The 19070-nt window shown below is 45.4% G+C and overlaps 1 protein-coding gene across 1 annotated transcript in view; it reads left to right on the top strand.

Annotated features, from left to right (window-relative positions):
- UBR5 (ubiquitin protein ligase E3 component n-recognin 5) overlaps window positions 1–19070 on the top strand; it is a 672040-nt gene that overhangs the window by 306133 nt on the left and 346837 nt on the right. The window contains 2 exon segments of the mRNA XM_029591836.1: window positions 9598–9817; window positions 9961–10087. Coding sequence (XP_029447696.1) covers window positions 9598–9817; window positions 9961–10087 — 347 coding nt within the window.

Genomic DNA, 19070 nt, shown 5'->3' with positions numbered 1-19070 from the left:
GCTGGCTGGTGCCATTTTCTTGTATGGAAGAAGTTGATAATGGTGTCACTATCTATCGTTGTCATTTCCAAATGTAACACCACCTGGGCAGGAACAACAGAGGGGATCTGTCCTGCCTCATGAAAAAAAAGAGGACTTTGGGTAAGAACTGAATAGGCTAGGGAGATCAGGGGAAGGGCTAGGAAGGGTTTATGTCCCCGTCCCCTTTCCCAGTGGTAGTGGGGAAATAATCTTTGTTTTCTTTTGTTTTTGCTTTTTTTTTTTTTTGTCACATCAAATAAATGAAATAGATAAAAAGAAAGAGAAAAAAAATTTGTGTACACAGTTCTGTTGTATTTATATTCTGAAGAAATGTGTTTTCCTAGCGTGTGTAGCAGATGGACTCACGACCAATGGGTATAGTGTGCTCCTGATAGCAGTTGGAGATGGATCAGATTTCAATCTGACGTCAGCCCCAGTACATATACCGCTGCAGGAAGCCCTGCTCCTCAGTATTTTCCGTCTCCATAGCAGTTCGGGACTCTCTACACGCTTGCACAGCGTTAGAGTATTCTAACCAAAGAAATCCAAAACAAAGAAGAAAAACGTATCTCTATAAACGAGCCCCGCTCTCCTGCGGTGATACCTACGGGTCCCTCCCCCAGTCGAGATTCCTGAGGTGATTTCCGCGATCCCTCAGAGGTAGGCCTTGGTCCGGCAGCTGGCTCCCGGAAACGGGTGTGACTGAGAGGCAGCTGGTGCAACTTCAAGCTCGGCGGTGAAGGTACTTTTCCTTCTCCCCTCGCAGCCGGAGACCGCCCGGGACGAGACTGGTTAACGCCAAGACAAGGTAAGGTAGAAAACTTCCTAAAAGTCTCCGGTCTCCGAGGTTCGAATAGCTGCACAGATCGCCAGCCAGCGTCGGTGCTACCCGGTTGATCAGCCCTATCCAGGCTAGACCCCAGTCTGACCCGAGGGTCCTCCCACGTGGAGACCCTCCGAGGTGGTAGGCATATTGCTTGCGTGGTCGCCGTCGCCATTTTCACTTGATTGCCGCCCTGTCCGCTGATTCGATCCATACGCACAGAGGTGAGCCGTGCGCACACCGTCGCTCGCTTAAGGCCGTGTGCACAGCAACGCGCTCAAGGGTGCAGGGCGCACAGCCACATGCTTCACTGTGCCGGGCGCATAAGTAAACTCGTGCGCACAGCGGCGCGTGCATCCGACCTACACACGCAACTTCAGCATACCCGGAGCACATAACTTGAACGCACAAACTGGAGTTTTCTGCAATCCTACACGCACAGCCCATGGCACCACCAGACAAGAAGCTCAAGGCTCAATGCCTCTGCCCAGCATGCCACATCAGAGCTGCGCAGCACGAAGACGCCATGGCCCTGTTTCTACAGTGCGAGGAGGCTCTGGGTGAACCAGGCCAAGGTCCTCTCCAGATGGCACTGAATTCCGGATCCACCAACAGTACACCGGATCTGCCTACCCCTGGCAGAAGCCTCCTTCAAACAGGGCTCCCCAGGGACGCGGCACCTCTCAATTTAGACCCAGCATCTTTCTCCTGGGTAGAATTCTTCAGAGGCCTACATACCTTTGTTCACATGCAACCGGCGCCCCTGATGCCACAGCCTGTCCCAGAGGACCCGAATATCCAGGGACCCTCTAAACCTAGAGAAGTGCCTCTCCCACCTCAAAGCCCCAACTTTGGAGACACGGACACCTTGGGCGAGGATCAAGACTCCCTGGAGGAAGGGGAAATCCCTCCAGGAACGGAACCTTACCGAACCATGAGGCATTTCTTTGCTAAAGACGAACTATCAGACCTCGTGGCTCGCAGTCTGAAAGAGCTTGCTATCCCAGGCACGAGTGCCACAGGGGAACCAAAGAGAAACCCCCCTCCTCGAGGGACTCCATCAGACCTCCGACCATTTCCCTTTGCTGCAGGCTGTCCAACAGCTGATTGACCTGGAAAGGGAGGCTCCGGACTCTGCTGCCAAAGACCTCCTGACATTCCCTAAAGTGGATGCCATGGTCTGCGCGGTCTCAAAGCGCACTACCATCCCATTCGAGGGAGGAGTGGCACTCAAGGATGCCCAGGACAGACGTCTTGAATCCATCCTTTAAACAGTCATTCGACGTTTCAGCTATGTCACTACAGATCGCGGCCTGCTGTGCAGTAGTGAAACGTGCCTGCTTATCAAAGACCAGGAACGCCACCACACCCGTCGAAGCACTAGAACCAGCAGTATCATTCCTCATGGATGCAACCTCCGACCTGGTGCGCACCGCAGCCAGAGGCGTCTCTTCCATTGTGGCAGCCAGAAGACAACTCTGGCTCAAAAGCTGGTCAGCCGACACGATGTCGAAGACTAGACTCACGAGAATGCCCTTTAAGGGAAACCTCCTGTTTGGAAGCAAACTGGAGAAGTTAGCCGACAAATGGGACGAATCCCCAGTACCGCGGCTACCGGAGGACAAGAACAAGAGAAGCTAGTGCCCCTCCCCCCGAACATCTTAGGGCAGGGGATCACAGCGCTTCAAATCGTACAGAAGTAGTACATATCAAGCATCTCGCCCCGCAGGCAGGGGCCAATCCTTTCGGAACAAACACAACAAAAGGGGAACCGGTGCTGGTCCAGGCCCCAGCCGCACCCCGCAATGAAGATCAGCCGACCTATCCAGCCCTATTATACCAAAGATGGGTTGAGATAACTTCGGACAAGTGAGTCCTAACCATCATTCGAGAGGGATGCTACTTGGACTTCCACAACATCCCTCTGGACAAGTTTGTGAAATCTCCCTGCCACGACCCTTTCAAGAGGGCAGCAGTGGAATCTTCACTGACCAAATTGCTTGACTTAAAGGCCATAACACCGGTGCCCACGCAACAAGAAAATATGGGGCACTATTCCATCTACTTTATCGTTCCCAAGAAAGAGGGTACATTCTGGCCCATCCTGGACCTCAAGTCCGTCAATCGCCACCTGAGGTGAGGGTAAGAACATAAGAAATTGCCATGCTGGGTCAGACCAAGGGTCCATCAAGTCCAGCATCCTGTTTCCAACAGAGGCCAAACCAGGCCACAAGAACCTGGCAATTATCCAAACACTAAGAAGATCCCATGCTACTGATGCAATTAATAGCAGTGGATATTCTCTAAGTAAACTTGATTAATAGCTGTTAATGGACTTCTCCAAGAACTTATCCAAACCTTTTTTGAACCCAGCTACACTAACTGCACTAACCACATCCTCTGTCAACAAATTCCAGAGCTTTATTGTGCGTTGAGTGAAAAAGAATTTTCTCTGATTAGTCTTAAATGTGCTACTTGCTAACTTCATGGAATGCCCCCTAGTCCTTCTATTATTCGAAAGTGTAAATAACCGAGTCACATCTACTCGTTCAAGACCTCTCATGATCTTAAAGACCTCTATCATATCCCCCCTCAGCCGTCTCTTCTCCAAGCTGAAAAGCCCTAGCCTCTTCAGCCTTTCCTAATAGGGGAGCTGTTCCATCACCTTTATCATTTTGGTTGCCCTTCTCTGTACCTTCTCCATTGCAACTATATCTTTTTTGAGATACGGCGACCAGAATTGTACACAGTATTCAAGGTGTGGTCTCACCATGGAGCGATACAGAGGCATTATGACATTTTCTGTTTTATTAACCATTCCCTTCCAAATAATTCCTAACATTCTATTTGCTTTTTTGACTGCTGTAGCACACTGAGCCGACGATTTCAATGTATTATCTACTATGATGCCTAGATCTGTTTCTTGGGTGGTAGCTCCTAATATGGAACCTAACATCGTGTAACTACAGCAAGGGTTATTTTTCCCTATATGCAACACCTTGCACTTGTCCACATTAAATTTCATCTGCCATTTGGATGCCCAATCTTCCAGTCTTGCAAGGTCCTCCTGTAATGTATCACAGTCTGCTTGTGATTTAACTACTCTGAATAATTTTGTATCATCCGCAAATTTGATAATGTCACTCATCGTATTCCTTTCCAGATCATTAATATATATATTGAAAAGCACCGGTCCAAGTACAGATCCCTGAGGCACTCCACTGTTTACCCTTTTCCACTGAGAAAATTGACCATTTAGTCCTACTCTCTGCTTCCTGTCTTTTAACCAGTTTGTAATCCACGAAAGGACATCGCCTCCTATCCCATGACTTTTTAGTTTTCGTAGAAGCCTCTCATGAGGGACTTTGTCAAATGCCTTCTGAAAATCCAAATACACTACATCTACCGGTTCACCTTTATCCACACGTTTATTAACCCCTTCAAAAAAATGAAGCAGGTTTGTTAGGCAAGACTTCCCTTGGGTAAATCCGTGTTGACTGTGTTCCATTAAATCATGCCTTTCTATATGCTCTACAATTTTGATCTTGAGGATAGTTTCCACTATTTTTCTCGGCACTGAAGTTAGCTCACTGCTCTATAGTTACCCGGATCGCCCCTGGAGCCTTTTTTAAATATTGGGGTTACATTGGCCACCCTCCAGTCTTCAGGTACAATGGATGATTTTAATGATAGGTTACAAATTTTAACTAATAGGTCAGAAATTTCATTTTTGAGTTCCTTTAGTACCCTTGGATGCATACCATCCGGTCCAGGTGACTTGCTACTCTTTAGTTTGTCAATCTGGCCTACTACATCTTCCAGGTTCACAGTGATTTTGTTCAGTTCGTCTGACTTGTCACCCCTGAAAACCATCTCCGGAACTGGTATCTCCCCAACATCCTCATTAGTAAACACGGAAGCAAAGAATTCATTTAGTCTTTCTGCAATGGCCGTATCTTCCCTAAGAGCCTCTTTAACCCCTCGCTCATCTAATGGTCCAACTGACTCCCTCGCAGGTTTCTTGCTTTGGATATATTTAAAAAAGTTTTTATTATGAGTTTTTGCCTCTATGGCCAACTTCATTTCAAATTCTTTCTTCGCCTGTTTTATCAATGTTTTACACTTAACTTGACAATGCTTATGTTTTATCCTATTTTGTTCAGATGGATCCTTCTTCCAATTTTTGAAGGATAATTTTTTGGCTAAAATAGCCTCTTTCACCTCACCTTTTAACCATGACGGTAATCGTTTTGCCTTCCTTCCACCTTTCTTAATGCGTGGAATACATATGGACTGTGCCTCTAGGATTGTGTTTTTAAACAATGTCCAAGCCTGTTGAACACTTTTAACCTTTGCAGCTGCACCTTTCAGTTTTTTTCTGACTATTTTCCTCATTTTATCAAAGTTTCCCTTTTGAAAGCTTAGTGTTAGAGCTGCAGATTTACTTATTGTCCCCCTTCCAGTTATTAGTTTAAATTTGATCATGTTATGATCACTGTTGCCAAGTGGCCCCACCACCGTTACCTCTCTCACCAAATCCTGTGTTCCACTAAGAATTAAATCTAAAATAGCTCCCTCTCTTGTTGGTTCCTGAACCAATTGCTCCATGAAACAATCATTTATTACATCCAGGAACTTTATATCTCTAGCAAATCCTGATGTTACATTTACCCAGTCAATATTGGAGTAATTGAAATCTCCCATTATTATTGCACTGCCAAATTGGTTTGCTTCCCTGATTTCTCTTAGCATTTCATCATCTGTCTGACCATTTTGTCCAGGTGGACGGTAGTATACTCCTATCACTATACTCTTACCCAACACATATGGGATTTCTACCCATATAGATTCTACTGAGCATTTAGTCTCTTGTATGATCTTTAGCCTGTTGGACTCTATACCCTCCCGGACATAAAGTGCCACACCCCCGCCAAGTTGATCCTCCCTATCATTGCAATATAATTTGTACCCTGATATAGCACTGTCCCATTGGTTATCCTCCTTCCACCAAGTCTCTGTGATGCCAATTATGTCAATCTCATCATTTGCTGCTATACACTCTAACTCTCCCATCTTACTTCTTAGACTTCTGGCATTGGCATACAGACATTTCAAAGTGTGTTTTTGGTTTGTTTTAACAACCTGCTTTTCAGTTATTTGGGATAATTCGGAAATCATCAGCTTTGGTGATTTTTTACATATAGGCATATGGACTATGTTTGCTTTTAATGGAACCTCTCTGTTGGGATGCCCTAACTCTCCTGTTTCATTAGTATCCTTCAAGGATACATTTCTCCGAACCATGCACTGCTGAGTGACTGTCGGCTTTCCCCTTTGTTCTAGTTTAAAAGCTGCTCTATCTCCTTTTTGAAAGTTAGTGCCAGCAGCTTGGTTCCACTCTGGTTAAGGTGGAGCCCATCCTTTTGGAAAAGTCTCCCCTTTCCCCAAAGGTTTCCCCAGTTCCTTACAAAGGTGAATCCCTCTTCCCTGCACCATCGTCTCATCCATGCATTGAAACTCTGGAGCTCTGCCTGCCTCTGGGGTCCTGCACGTGGAACAGGAAGCATTTCAGAGAATGCCACCCTGGAGGTTCTGGATTTTAGCTTCCTACCTAAAATCCTAAATTTGGCTTCCAGAACCTCTCTCCTACATTTTCCTATGTCGTTGGTGCCCACATGTACCACGACAACCGGCTCCTCCCCAGCACTGTCTATAATCTTATCTAGGTGGCGCGTGAGGTCTGCCACCTTCGCACCAGGCAGGCATGTTACCAGGCGGTCCTCATGTCCACCAGCCACCCTGCTATCTACATTTCTAATAATTGAATCACCAACTATGATGGCCGGCCTAACCCTTCCCTCCTGGGCAGTAGCCCTGGGAGACTTGTCCTCAGTGCGAGAGGACAATACATCACCTGGAGAGCAGGTCCTTGCTACAGGATCACTTCCTGCTACACCAGGGTGATGTTCTCCTACTGGGAGACCTTTCTGATCCAAGGCAGCACTAGGGCTGCCAGACTGGATTTGGGACTTGACTTCTCGCTTCCTCATGGAAACCCTACGCTCGGTCATAAGGACTATACAACCGGGAGAATTTCTCACATCCCCTGGATCTGTCAGAAGCCTACCTACACATCCCGGTCCATCACGAGCATCAGCGTTTTTTATGCTTCGTGATCTGGACCACCACTACCAGTTCCAGGCACTACCCTTCGGGTTAGCCACAGCACCCTGAGCGTTCACCAAAATCATGGTTGTAGTGGTGGCGACACTGAGGAAAGAAGGAATCCTCGTACACCCATATCTGGACGATTGGCTGATCAGGGCAAAATCCCCAGAGGAAAGTCATTAGGCGACCACCAGAGTCAAGACTCTACTGGAGAAACTCGGGTGGGTGGTCAACACAAACAAGAGCTCTCTGCAGCCCTCCCAATCTCTGGAATACCTGGGAGTCTGGTTCGACACCAGACAAGACAAGGTCATTCTGACTCCTACAAGGAGAACAAAACTGATGAACCAATTGCGAAACCTGTTAAGCAGTCTTCGCCCCAAGGTGTGGGACTACCTCCAAGTCCTCTGTCTTATGACATCCACACTGGAAGGGGTCTCATGGGCGAGAGCTCACATGCCACCCCATACAGCATTCCCTACTGTCATGATGGAATCTGATGTCCCAGAATTACTCCGTTTGCCTCCAGCTCCCGGAGGAAGTTCAGACCCAGCTACAATGGTGTCTACAAGAAGACCTTCTGAGCAAGGGAGTAAGGCTATCCCCGCCGACCTGGATCCTGCTCACCATGGATGCGAGCCTACCAGGGTGAGGATCCCACTGCCAGGAACTGACCGCCCAGGGGTAATGGGACAAGGCATTTAAAGTATTTAATTACTCTCCTGTTAACAATATATCACAATTGTTCCATGTAAACATTACTGTTTCTTGTAAACCGATACGATGTGCAAACGGTTATCGGTATATAAAAGCCATTAAATAAATAATTAAGGTGTAGGCGGCTGCGTTGCTCTGCTACAGAGCCAAGGTGGGGGGCGGCAGCCTAGCCTCTCACTCGGATGCCTCCCGCTTCCTGAAAGGGGTCAAACAGATCTGACCACCCCTAAAGTGGCCGGTACCTTTATGGAATCTCAATCTAGTCCTAGACTTCCTAGCAGGAGCCTCCTTCAGACCCACCCGCGGACTGTCCCTCAGACTACTAACATTGAAGACTGCATTTCTAGTGGCAGTCTGTTCGGCCCGGCGCATCTCCAAGCTTCAAGCACTGTCCTGTCGAGAACCCTTCCTCAGGTTCACACCGGAATCCATACAGCTACGCACAGTCCCCTCCTTCCTCCCAAAAGTGGTTTCTCACTTTCATCTAAACCAAACCATCTCGCTGCCATCGCCAGACGAGCATAAGTATTTATTTATTTATTTATTTATTTAATTTTATATACCGGCAACCGTTTGCACATCGTGCCGGTTTACAGATAACTTACAAACAAAGATATGTAGGCAGAGCCTTTACAAGGAACAGTGTTTAAAACATAGCTCAGAAACAGAGCATAACTAGCAAACTTGTGGAAAGAGGGGTAGGGGTGGTCGAGACAGGGGAGGGGGCGGGGGGGGGAGGGTGGGTGGGTGAAAAACAGGTACAAAAGGAGAATCTCGCCACCTTCGCCATCTTAACGTTGGCAGACTCCTAGTCCGATATCTGGAAAGGTCGGAATCTGTACAAAAGACGGACCACCTCTTCGTCCTTCACAGTGGAAAGAAACAAGAAGAAGCAGCCTCACGGGCAACCATAGCCCGCTGGATCAAAGAAATTATCAAGATGGTCTATGTAGAGGCAGGCAAGCCTCCACCTCTACAAGTCAAGGCCCATTCCACCAGACCCCAGGACTAATGGGCGGAAACCAAGATGCTGTCACCCGCCGAGATCTGTCGGGCGGCGACATGGTCCTCCATATCTTATATAGGTTCTGGATGTTCAGGCTCGGGAGGACACAGCATTTGCAAGGGCAGTACTAAGTAGGCCACGGGCAGCCTCCCACCCAGCTCGGGAGTAGCTTTTGTACATCCCATTGGTCCTGAGTCCATCTGCTGCACGCTAGGAAATGGAGAATTTACTTACTTGATAATTTCATTTTCCTTAGTGTAGCAGATGGACTCAGCATCCCGCCCACGGCTGCCAACAATCACGGAAACCTCGGGTGACAATTCCCCGCGAGCAAGACAAACACAGGTAAGCCAAGCTTCCCTCTAATTAGGACCCATACCTACCGGGTGTCGGCGTTTCTCTGTTGAAGTGCACTGGCGGTCTCCAGCTATATCCACATCAACCAGTTCAAGTTAATCAAGTTAACCAAGTTATTCAAGTTAGTCAAAGTTAATCAAGTTGTTCAGTCACACAGATATCCACAATTGCTTTTCGAAGAGAATACTGAGGAGCAGGACTTCCTGCAGGGGTATATGTACTAGGGCTGACGTCAGATTGAAATCTGATCAGTCTCCAACTGCTATCGGGAGCACAATATACCCATTGGTCCTGAGTCCATCTGTCTACACTAAGGAAAACGAAATTATCAGGTAAGTAATTTCTCCATTATTGGTTTTAGGCTGTATTCCTTAGATGTTTGTTAGAAATGCATGAATGTGTGACAATCCGTATTTAAAACTATATTTTCCTCTGATTTGCATAAGCGATTGGTTATGTAGATTGCTTTTGTTCAATTGAACTTCCATCATTTTTCTGAGCACAGAAGCAAACATTGATGCAGCATATTCTCCGATGTGACTATGAGGCCTGCAGACAGTATCTGGTGAATCTAGAACAAGCAGTGGTGTTGGATCAGACTCCTCAGACTCCTCAAATGCTGCAGACTTTCCTTAGCCACAGATGTGATGGAAATCGCAATATTTTGCATGCCTGTGTGTCTGTCTGCTTTCCAACCAGCAATAAGGAAACAAAAGAAGAGGAAGGTAAGAGCAAACATGTAATGGAAGTGCTTTTAATACTAATATGTTTTGCTCTTCAGTGCTGCAATACATTTGTAAAGTTGATTAAAATAATGAATGGTTTGAGTTGTAAATTTAGATTCCAAATATTTTTCTTCATGTTTCAGAAGCAGAGCGTTCTGAAAGAAATACGTTTGCAGAAAGGCTGTCTGCGGTCGAGGCTATTGCAAATGCCATTTCCGTAGTTTCCAGTAATGGTCCAGGAAATCGAACTGGATCATCCAGCAGCAGAAGGTAAGCTGGTTTTAGAAGTATCTTTGTAAAGAAAAACTTGTTCCACATTTCTAGTGTATGCTAAAAGAAAATAAAACACTTTCAGTATTCATAAAAGATTAGTGACCGATTCAGGTGCACATTTTGGGATGTGCAAGATGGGTTGGCAATGTCATGGGTTGTGTGTGTATGAAGCACTCTGCATGGATGAAGTGTTCTGCCTGGGTCAGATGCTGAAACTTTGTCAACACATAGCTTTAAGCTGCAAGTAAAATATGAACTCTCACAGGAGAGAGGATTATAATTTGATAAAATATTTATCCAAAATGACAGCTATAGAATATTATACAAAAAAAAAAGGGCAGAAATTATTCATTTCTCAGGATAAGCAGGATGGCAGCCTTCACACATGGGTGTCGTCATCTGATGGAGCCTGGCACAGAAAACGTATGTCAAAATTTCTAGAACTTTGAGCATGCCGGTAGTTCACGGTCTCTGAGGCAATTTTTGTTTCTCTTTAGTCTATTTTTCCTGTTTTTTGGAAGTTTTCACCAGTAAGATTTGTGGCTTGTCAATGCAGGGTCCCACAGTTCCCCTTTATATCATCCCTAGGTAGGTTTTTTGGTGTTTTTGCTAAGTTTCCTTTTCCTTTCAAATCCCTGGGGTGGCAGTATGCTCAGTGCCCACTGGCCATCGGTGGCCACCACCATCGATTTTGATCATGTGTCCCTTTTATTTTGTGACTCCATGTCCATGGGGTTCCAGCGGTGCCCTTAATGCACGAGGGTCATGTCTATCACAGATCCTCAGGATAGATGAGTCCTCTGTTGGGGGCATCACATGATGCCAGTGGTTGCTACAGATATGCCCAGATGACCCCAAAAGGATGCCGAGCCTCTCTGGAAAAGGTGGAACAACTCTTTGGGCACCGGGAGACCGATCCATCGATTGAGGGACTTCTGAGCCGCGCTGATGACCATCGAGCAATCAGCATCAGTGGGACCATCGATTTTGTCGGCATCAATGGCTGTCAGGGACACCTGGAGATGGGCCATCGCCTTGTTCCTCTAGCTCTAAGTCAAGATTGGGTTGTTCATCTTTGAACTCTGCACTGGAGAAGGACCGTGCCGAGCATCCAGGGAAGCCGAAGAAGCATTGGCAGCTGTCCCTTCAATGCGCGTTGCTGGGCATAGGGATGCTCCATCTTTTGCTAAGAAGCCCCTGAAGCAACTCCATGATGAGGTTAGCTCATCTTCCATGGTTCTCAGGGATTCGCCATGGCCTTTAATGGTCTGGATTTATTTATTTAGATATTTATATTCTGCTTTTCACACTTCTTTCAGCGCTTCAAAGTGGATTACATTCAGGTATTATAGGTATTTCGTGGCTAACTATAGGATGTTAGCCACAAATCTTTGTCACAGTTCCAGAGGATCTGATCGTATTTCTTGGTTCCCAGTCAGCGATGGCATCGGCAAACTTTGAGGAGGAGCTGCAGAAATGAGTGTAGCTTATTGTGGAGAAAGCTGTAGGATCTTGGTGTTGAAGCATCAATGGCACCGTGACCAGCAATGTTGCTCCTCAAGCCGCTGCTCGACTCCTGCTAGCACCGTTACCAGTGTCTGTGCCAGGTGGGGCATTGACGCTGCCACCCACCAGTTTGGTGGTTGTCCACGGTTCCTCGGAGGAGGAAACTCTCCTGATGACAGGGAATGCCTTGAGGTCCCAGCCCATCCGGCCAGTTGCTTTAGTACCCATACCACTGGCCGGGGACTGAGCACCATGGGATCCATCCCCTTTCAATGACAGTGAGGAGGACCCCCTTTACCCTTTGTGGGGGAAGCTCCCCGGAGGCTTTGGAAGATGTGGCATTGGATTGCCTCCTCTTTGACCCATCTCCTTTCACCGGCAGAAGGAAATCTCTTCCAGAAGACTTCTTTGTAGACTTGTCTGGTTGATGGCCTAGGCCAACCTATGTAATTTGCAGTCAGAGGAGGATACCTGGCAAAAGATGCTAAATATCCTCCAGTATGTTGAGCCTCCTAAGGAGATTGTGGCAGTTCCAGTGCAAGATATCCTTACAGAGTTGCTGATTAGCATGTGGGAGAACCCCCTTCTCAGTGGCTTCTGTCAATAAGAAGGTTGACTCAGTGTACCTTGTCCAGAAGGCTCCCAGATTCTACAAATGACAGCTGATGCAACAATCAGTTGTGGTTGAATCCTCTCTCAAGAAGGCCAAGGGCCTTCTACATCATTCCTCGGTACCCCCTGGAAGTTACCTGAGGGCCATGGATACTCCCAGGAAGAAGGTGTCTGCTATGAGGCCTAACAGCTCTTCATGGACCAATACATGTGGAACATCCTGAAGCAAATGCAAGAGGTGGCTGAGCAGTTTCCAGAGAGTAGCATGACACCCTCCAGTCACTGGTGCTAAAGGGTCTAGGGTCTGGAAAACACGGGGTCCATTTGACCTATGATGTTTTCAATGTGGCATCAAGAGTTTTTGCCACAGGGATCAGCACTGTAGCCTGGTTGCAAGCCTGGGATCTCCATCCAAAGGGCAGGAACAACTTGCCATGCACAAGAGAGAATCCTTTGGAGATCATGTGAGGGATGCAGTGGCACAGATCTGTGATCACTGTGCAACATTCCAGCAGCTCTCTCCCAGCACCCAAATCCTGGCCTCCTCATTTAGGAGGACTCCGAGATCAGGGTCGAGAATGTTCTCCTTCTGCCTGATGAGGCACTATTCTCTGCCGTCTCGGGCTCAACAGCAGCAGGCCTCTCGTAGCCATCCCAGGCAAAGAGGACCCCTAAACCGCAGCCGACCAGCTCCTCAATCAACTCCAGGAATGGGGCTTTGACTGAATCAGAGAGAGTGTAGCTACTATCCCAGTACCTAGGCTGTGGTTCTATGTGAATCGGTGGTCCAGTGTAACCTCAGTCCTTGGCATTATCCACAGAGGATACAAATATAATCTATTGGCTGTTTCTCAAAATCGCCGCACCCCCACCCCAGCCCATCTTGGGGGCTCATAGATCATCAGAAGGTACTCTTTTCAGAGCTTTCCTCCCTCTTAATGGCAAGAGTAGTCGAGCCTTTTCCACTAGGGAAAAAAGGGCAGGGATTTTACTCCCAGTTCTTCCTGATTCCAAAGAAAACCGTCCTATCCTAGTCCTAAGGGCTTTGAACAAGTTTCTCAAAAGCAAAAAGTTCAAGTTGCTCTCCTTGGGCACCTTAATTCCTTCTTTGCTAGATACTCTCTCGATCTAAAAGATTTTTTACACAAATTGAGATCTTTCACAGCCACCGGATGTATGTCAGATTTGTAATTGGAAACCAGCACTACCAGTACCACGTTCTGCCATTTGGGTTAGTGTCCATTCCGCATGTCTTCACAAAATAATTAGCTGTGGTGGCAGCACATCTTGGCAGACTGGGAGTACACTTTTTTCCTTTTCTGGACAATTGGCTGATTAAGGGCCCTTGGGCAGGGGCCAAGGAGTCTGTGCGCTCCACCATGCAGGTGCTGGAGACAGTAGAGTTCGTAGTCAACTACCCTAAGTCTCATCTCAGCCCATCTCCTCAATTGGAATTCATCGGAGCTGTACTAGATACTTCTCAGGCCAAGCTGTCCTGCTACAGCAGAGATTCAAACGAGCCACTAGACATCAGCTTGGCACATGTTGAGGCTGTTGGGCCCCATGGCCGCAACTATACATTTTACTTCCATGGCACACCTGTTCATGAGAAGAGCCAGATGGACCTGAGGTCCCAGTGGTTTCAGGCCATTCAGAATCTTCAGGACTGCATCCAAGTCACTCCATCATGCCGGGAATCCTTGTCCTGGTGGCGAGAAGTTTCTAATTTGGTAAAGGGGTTTCCTTCCAAATTCCTCAGGTGCAAATTGTTCTGACAACAGATGCATCCACCATGAGATGGGGATTGCATGTAGTTGGACTCAGCATCCCAGGGCCTTTGGCCCATCCAAGAACATCAGCTTCAAATCAACTTCCTGGAGCTCTGGCTGATACGATATGCGTTATGGCTTTCAGAGATTGGCTGTCCAACAAAATTGTTGATCCAGATGGACAATCAAGTGGTGATGTATTACATCAACAAGCAGGGAGGTACTGGCTCTTATCTCCTGTGTCACAAAGTAGTCCAGATTTGGTCATGGGCTCTTTCTCTAGAGTGATGAGGCTTAGTGTCACATTTATTTATTTATTTAAAAGTGTTTATAGACCGCTTTGACAAACAGTTTAATCAAAACGGTTTACGATATAAAACAATCATAAATGTTGCTATGCAAACTTTTTCTCTTCTGTTGGCAAACCACAGAAGCTGAAGGGCCTGCATTAGCACTCCTCACTGAAAGGCCCACATTAACACTGTTCGCTGAGTTTGCATAAACATTCTCAGCATTTTGCCTATCTCGTACTGAACAGACACAAAGTCTGCATTTCTTTAGCTGTTGTCTTTCCACAATTAAGCTCTTAGTATAATTAAACCTCTGCCCTAGTTACAGCATGATTGTAGCCATAGCTACGTAGGCATGCACGCAGGCAACATGTTGTATTAGCACGTAGGACGTATTAGCCAATCATATACTGTATAGTAGTTGCTGTGGAATTCTGTTACTCGATATAATAAAAACACATCCTCAGTCTGGGATCAGAGAATCATCAGAGGATGCGGGCTTGCCTAAGAACTCCTGTCTGACGTGACTCTTCTTTCCATGCGCCGCTACAATAATAAAACATGAAATTAAAATTAAAATACAATGTAAAAAATTAACAAAATAAAATAATTGTAACTAGACTAACAACATATTAACAGAAAAGTAATTCAAACATCAAGTGCCTAAGGTACTGCAGTTGAAGTTACTGGGTGGGTGGAGAAGAGGGAAGGGAAGAGGGATGTAACAAGCTTGGGGTGGGTAATATGTGTGATGTGAGTGATGAATCATAAGTATCTTGTGTCTAAGTTTTTAAATGCAAGTTGAAATAAATGAGTTTTTAAGGATTTTTAAAATTGTTGTATGTTTGGAATATGACGGAGAATGTCTGGGAGAGAGTTCCAGAGAATAGGCGCGGTCACGGAAAAAGCACTCTTTCGCGTGATGTCAAGTCTAGCATATCTGGCTGGTCTGGAGAATGGGGAAGTGGACAGACTGAGTCATTCCTTCAGACTCGATGAATGGTCCCTGGACCAAAGAATAGCAAATCGGATCTTCTGCTTCTGGGGAGCCCCGGAGATGGATCTGTTTGCAGCCTCTTGGAACAGAAAATTCCATCTCTTCTGTTCCACATATAGGACATATGACAAACTATCCTCAGACATTTTTGTCCTCCATTGAGGCCAGGGTCTTCTGTATGCGTATTCTCCTGTTATACTGGTAGCAAAGACTTAGTTGAAGCTTAGGGAGGAGAAAAGGGATTATGACCTCATAGCCTCTCACTGGCTGAGACAGATTTGGTTTCCACTCCTCTGGGAGTTATCCATCTAGAAACCAATCGGACTGGGGACTTGCCCAGTTCTCATAACTCAGGATCAAGATAGGTTGGAACCTCCAGGCTCTATCACTTACAGCTTGGATATTGAGAGGTTGATCCTGCAACCTCTCGACCTCTCAGAGAATGTCTGTCTTCATAGTTTCCAGTAAGCCTTCCACCAGAATGTCTTATGGACTGAAGTGGAAGAGCTTTTCCATGTGGTGTGAGCAAAGGGCCCTAGACCCTTTCTCCTGCTTAACACAAATACTGCTTGATACCCTTTTACATCTCTCTGACTCTGGTTAGGGTTCATCTTACTGCGATTAGCACATATCACCATTGTGTACAGCCTATAGTTGTATGCTTCATGCAGGGCCTGCTTCATTTGAAGCCTCCCTTAAAGCCTCCCACTGTGTCCTGGGACACAGTGGGAGGCACGTGGTTTTAACTCAGCTGATAAAGGCTCTTTTCGAGCCACTGTGCTCCTGTGACCTGAAGTACCTGAACTGGAAGGTTGTATTTTTGATGATTTTCACTTCAGCATGCAGGGTCAGTGAGCTCCAGGTTTTAGTGACTTATCCACCTTATAACAAGTTTTTTCATGATAGGGAGGTCTTACGTGCATGATGTATGTTCCTGTCTAAGATGGTGTTGGATTTCCATCTTAACCAGTCGGTCATGTTTCCAACATTTTTTCCCAAGCTTTATGCTCACCAAGGTGAACAAGCCCTGCACAGTTTGAATTGCAAAGGAGTCTTAGCCATCTGTCTGGAGTAGATAGAAGCCCATAGACAGTCCACCTGTCTTTGTTTCTTTTGATCAAAGCCTGGCATCACCATTGCCAACAGATGGTATACAATTGGCTAGCAGATTGCATCACCTTCTGTTATGCCCAGGTAGGACTGATCTTGTGGGTCATATCAAGGCTCACTCTGTCCAAGCCGTGGCAGTGTCTGTGACCCACTTGCTAGCAGTCCTCCATGGAGGAAATCAGCAAGGCTGGGACGTAGAGTTCCATCTACTCATTCACATCACATTACTGTTTAGATTGGGATGGCCAAATCAGCAATAGGTTTGGCCAATCTGTCCTTTGGAACTTGTTTAATGTGTACAGCCCAACTCTGTTCCCACCTAGGAGCTGAGGATTTTTTAAGGCTGGCCCTCTTTTAGGATATTATATATAAACAAAAAAAGCCTGTTGCCAACAAAAATATAGTTGTCGGTACCTGTTGGAATCAGTTGCTGTTCCCATGCTTTTTTTTTTTTGGGGGGGGGGGACCACTTGTAGCTAGTGATACACCTATTTGTGAGGTCTGCCATCCTGTTTGTCCTCGAAGAAAGCAGAGTTGCTTACCTATAACAGGTGTTCTCTGAGGACAGCAGGATGTCAGTCTTCACGAGAAATACTCACCTCCCCATGGAGTTGGGTCTCCATGTAAAATGTATGCTCAGCAAGGCTCAGTCAAAGTTCTAGAAACTTTAACATAAGTTTTCCGTGCCGGGCTCCGTCGGATGATGTCACCCATGTGTGAGGACTGACATCCTGCTGTCCTCGGAGAACACCTGTTACAGATAAGCAACTCTGCTTTCTATTGTGGCACATAGGGCTGGATTAAGGCCCACTGATGCCCTAAGCCCAGCCCATCAAGGTGTCCCCTCAGCCCTTCCATTGCTTAACTGACAAGACATTAAGACTCAATAAATGTTGAAGGTGAAATAAGAGAACAATTCAGAGGTCAATATTCAAAAGCCAGATAGCCAGATAAGTAGAATATCTGATTACATTGAGCAGCTGCTAAGTCATTTATCCAGCTATCTAGTTAGCTGGCTCACTTGTGGGCAGACAAAGGGGGAATTGGGGTGGCACTACTTAGCTGGATAACTTAGCCGGCTTAGTAGTGATATTGAGACTTAGCTGGATAAATTTTCCGTTTGTAAGACCTGCTCAATAGCAGATTTAAACTTAGATAGCTACAACTTTTCCGGCTAAGTAGCAACTTCTGCGCAAATATCCCTTGTAACTTAGCAGGATAAGTTAGGAGGTCATTTACTAAACGTTTTCTCCCATTTTGTGTCTATGGGAAAAGGGCTTAGCAATTTAGGTCCCTAAGTTATTTACCTGGATAGGCTTTGAATATCTATCCCTCAGTTTTTTTCCAGGCCATCCTCCAGGCTAGACCTCACAGCTATATTAAATATAAACTTTAAAAAAATGTTATTTAACACTAAATAGCAGTAAGCAATATAAGAAATTATTTACTTATAACCAAGGGGCAACAGAAAAAAATGCAAATTTTCCATTGGTGCCCTATGTATGTGTTTATTTTGCTTAAGGGTTAATCCAGGGCTGGTTGCACATTAAATGGAAAATCTTTGGTGGAAGAACATGGATCTCTCTCCCATAGTACATTTTGCTAATACTTTCTTACAAGATGCCTATAGTAAATACATGCTCTCATATCCTGTATGTAGTATTAATAATAATGCAAAACTTGTGTAATTTAACTTTGTGTGATGCTGGTGGTAATTACATTGGTATCCAGTATTTGAAAGCAGTGTCTTGCCTAGCTTTTTAAAACTGCATGCAAAAGCTGCACACAGACATTCAATTCATCCTTACATTGAAACTCCCACAACAAACAACTCTTTTAATTGAAATACAGTTGCTCAATATTTTAAGGAAAAAAACTTTAAACATAATAATAAAACATAGCTGCCCAGAACTCTAACCAAATTGTACTACCAAGTAACCCTAAGGACCATTTAACCTCCTTTAACACAGTTTCATCCCTTGAAATCGAAGGTATAATTAAAAAAATGAACCCAGCTGTCCACCCAATTGACCATATTCCAACTAAACTATTAAAAACAATCACCAATATAGTCTCTAAACCCATTGCAGATATAATTAACCTGTCCATAACTGAAGCTAATGTCCCACACACTTTAAAATCCGCAATAGTAAAACCAATCACAAAAAAACCATAAGCCAACTCATATGATCTTTCAAACCTAAGACCCATTTCTAATTTACCTTGTATATCAAAAAGTCTTGAGAAAGTAGTTAACAATCAACTAACAGATTATCTTGAAAAACATAGTACCCTGTATCCAGCACAACATGGATTTAGAAAATATTTTAGTACAGAGACCCTTTTAACTTCATTACAAGATATCATCCTAAGAGGAACCGATAACAGCCAGTCTTACTTCCTGATCTTGCTAGACATCTCAGCAGCCTTTGATACAGTTAATCATAAATATCCTCCTTGATAGTCTAAACGAAATTTATTTATTTATTTATTTAGGGTTTTTATATACCGACTTTCTTGATATATATATATATATCAAATCAAGTCGGTTTCCATTTAACACAACTGTCGCCGGGGGGCGTTACATTAAACAATAAACATAGTATTGAACGGAGAACGTGTAGCGTTACATTTAACAATCAATAAGGTCGTTACATTAAACATTAAACAGTAAACATAGTATTGAACAGAGAATG

Source organism: Rhinatrema bivittatum, chromosome 2 (assembly GCF_901001135.1).
Source record: "Rhinatrema bivittatum chromosome 2, aRhiBiv1.1, whole genome shotgun sequence".
NCBI lineage: Eukaryota > Metazoa > Chordata > Amphibia > Gymnophiona > Rhinatrematidae > Rhinatrema > Rhinatrema bivittatum.
The sequence above is the reverse complement of the archived record's forward strand: the minus strand, read 5'-3'. Positions and strand labels throughout refer to the sequence as shown.